The following is a 2,385-nucleotide window of genomic DNA, read 5'->3' on the forward strand; positions in this document are numbered from 1 at the left end:
GAAGGGAGCATAGCGGAGGCCCGTGTGCTCATCTGCAGGCTGTTCTTTCCTCGCAGTGATCTCTGAAGTCTAGTGGCTGAGCTGTTTTCCTTCGTCTCGTATGGGTGAAGGTGAATTTTTCAATTCCCTTTTGCTTGGCATGTTGACTGTTGCTCAGAAAGAGAATTCTCCTCCCCGGGCCATGGCTCTGTAGCTGCCTGTAACCATTCTCCTGTTCTTTCCTGTGTAGGTAATTGACTACAATGGGGAGAGGACATTAGAAGGCTTCAAAAAGTTCTTGGAGAGTGGAGGTCAGGATGGGGCAGCTGCTGATGATGTGAGTAACATTAATACAGCCCTCTGGGCCTTCACCTGTGGAGCATGGGGCTGTGCTTAAACCCCAGTCCTAAATGAGATCCTGGGCGGTTGTGTGGCAGGAACAGAGGCAGTTGGTAAATAAAAATGCCCACAGCATAAAGTGGGACCTGTTCAGTGGCAGCTGGGCTGGCTGTTGGCCTGTGATGGCCTCTTCTGGGTGTGGAATAAGTGTCCTTGGGAGGCTTAAGCACAAATGCTTAAGTGGAAACTGCTGATACTATAACCTCTAGATCTGTCCCAGCTGCCTCTGGCTGTGGTGTAAATGGCTGGAGCACTTGGAGGGCTTGGTCTTTGTTGAGGATGTGGGGCAGAGCGGTGAACAAGATGAACATGTGCGTGGTGTGTCCAGCTGCACGCTCCTCACTGCTGGGGTGGAGGGTGTGGGTACCAGCTTCTGGTAGCTTCTCATCCTTAATGTCCCAAATTTGGAGCTCTGGTGGAAGGCTCTGGGTGTGTTAACGTGGTGACAGAGCAGTGAATAGATGAGATGCTGCTCTGTGCTGGGGCTGGGATCTTGCTGATGTCCAGAAACCAGCAGCTGTCTGTAACCTCTGCAGGATCTGGAGGATATGGAGACGGATGAAGAAACAGACCTTGAGGAAGGTGATGATGATGAGCAGAAAATGCAAAAGGATGAATTGTAAAGAGATGGTTGATCTACATCACCCCGAAAATCAGACACTAAATTGGCTGCTGTTACGCAGCCTGGTGAGGCAGAAACCCATTAAGATTCGACGCAGATGGTGCACGACTGGAAATGCAGGGATTGGTTTTTAAAGTAACACTTTACCCTCACTTGTCTGTACACTTTATCTTTTCTTTCTTTTTGCTTTTGAGAAGGGATCTGTCACCAGGCAGCCAGCCCAGCCAGATGGCTCATTTTTTTTATTGTGATGTACTTTTTTTGTACACAGCTTTTGTTTGATGTATTCTGTTCTTCTGGGTAGCCCAGTGTCCTGGAGCTGTGCCACTAACATCTTCCAAGAAAGCTTTTTTTCCTTTTTCTTTTCAAACTAAAGCCTGTAGCTGATTTTGGCACCCAGCAGGGTCCATTGAGGCCTCAGCTGGTCTTCCCTGGGATCAGCTTCCGGGCTGTGTCGGGGAGAGGCAGCAGGCTGATGGCCTCATCCTGGTGAAAGGGGTGTATGAAGGTGCTTCTCTCCACGCTGGCCAGGTGTTTCCCTTCCCCTCTGCTTTAAGGCACTTGGAGATGACTCCTGCGCAGGCCTGGACAGGTGAACACTGTGCACTGGCTGTGGTGGGCTCTGGGGTGGAGGTGTCTGAACAAGGGCTGGCTGTGCTGCCCTCCTTTCCATCAAACAAAGCGAGACTTCTGTGATCCCTTTCCCTGCGTTACCGAGCGGGTTGACCAGGTGGGTGGTGTGGGAGGGCCTGATAGAACAGATCAAAGAGGACAGGGGCAATTTCTGGGTTTTGGGGAGGATCTCAAGCAGGGGAGTGCCTCGGAGGCCTGAGCTGCATCAGGCTGGTTCTTCGCATTCCTTTATAGTAACATTGGAACCGAATTTGTTGGCCAAATAAAGTTGAGATTTTAATACTATTCTGTCTGTCTTTTTTATCAGAATACTGAGTGACCATGTCTGATCCTGGCCTGGAAGAGGGTCAGTTCTAGGGGGATTCTCAAGGGGTGTGTGTTTGTCAGCTTTCTCAACCTTGCACTAAATACAGCACTGTCGAGAGAAACTTTGAACACTTCCCGTCTTGGAGGTGACTTCTGGTCCCTTACCCTGAAGAAATCTGCATTGCATCATCTGCAAAGGACCAGTCGTGTCCAGATTCCATCAGCCTGGGCAGACCATTAACAGCCCTGTTAGCAGAGAGCAGGCCTGGGCCTGGCGCTGCAGCTCCCCTTGCCCGCTGGCTGGAGGTGAGGGGCCCTCGCTGCTCTCCAGCAGCTCGCGGAGGAAACCTGGGTCTGCCCTGGCTTGAGTCAGGCACATGTGACCCAGTGAGCTCCAGTGCTATTTCCACACCAGCCACTTACTGCTGGAAATATTTTTGTAGGGA

At 51.0% G+C, this 2,385-nt stretch overlaps 1 protein-coding gene across 1 annotated transcript in view; it reads left to right on the forward strand.

The window, feature by feature from the left end:
- The window catches only part of P4HB (prolyl 4-hydroxylase, beta polypeptide), a gene marked incomplete at its 5' end in the record, with an annotated part of 7,608 nt that extends 6,296 nt beyond the window's left edge, over positions 1 to 1,312 (forward strand). The window contains 2 exons of the mRNA XM_010145755.1: positions 230 to 316; positions 915 to 1,312. Of these exons, the coding sequence (XP_010144057.1) occupies positions 230 to 316; positions 915 to 1,001 (174 nt within the window). The remainder of the gene's footprint in view (positions 1 to 229; positions 317 to 914) is intronic.
- Between the last annotated feature and the right edge of the window lie 1,073 nt (positions 1,313 to 2,385).

This window comes from Buceros rhinoceros, unplaced genomic scaffold, assembly GCF_000710305.1.
Source record: "Buceros rhinoceros silvestris isolate BGI_N320 unplaced genomic scaffold, ASM71030v1 scaffold13401, whole genome shotgun sequence".
NCBI lineage: Eukaryota > Metazoa > Chordata > Aves > Bucerotiformes > Bucerotidae > Buceros > Buceros rhinoceros.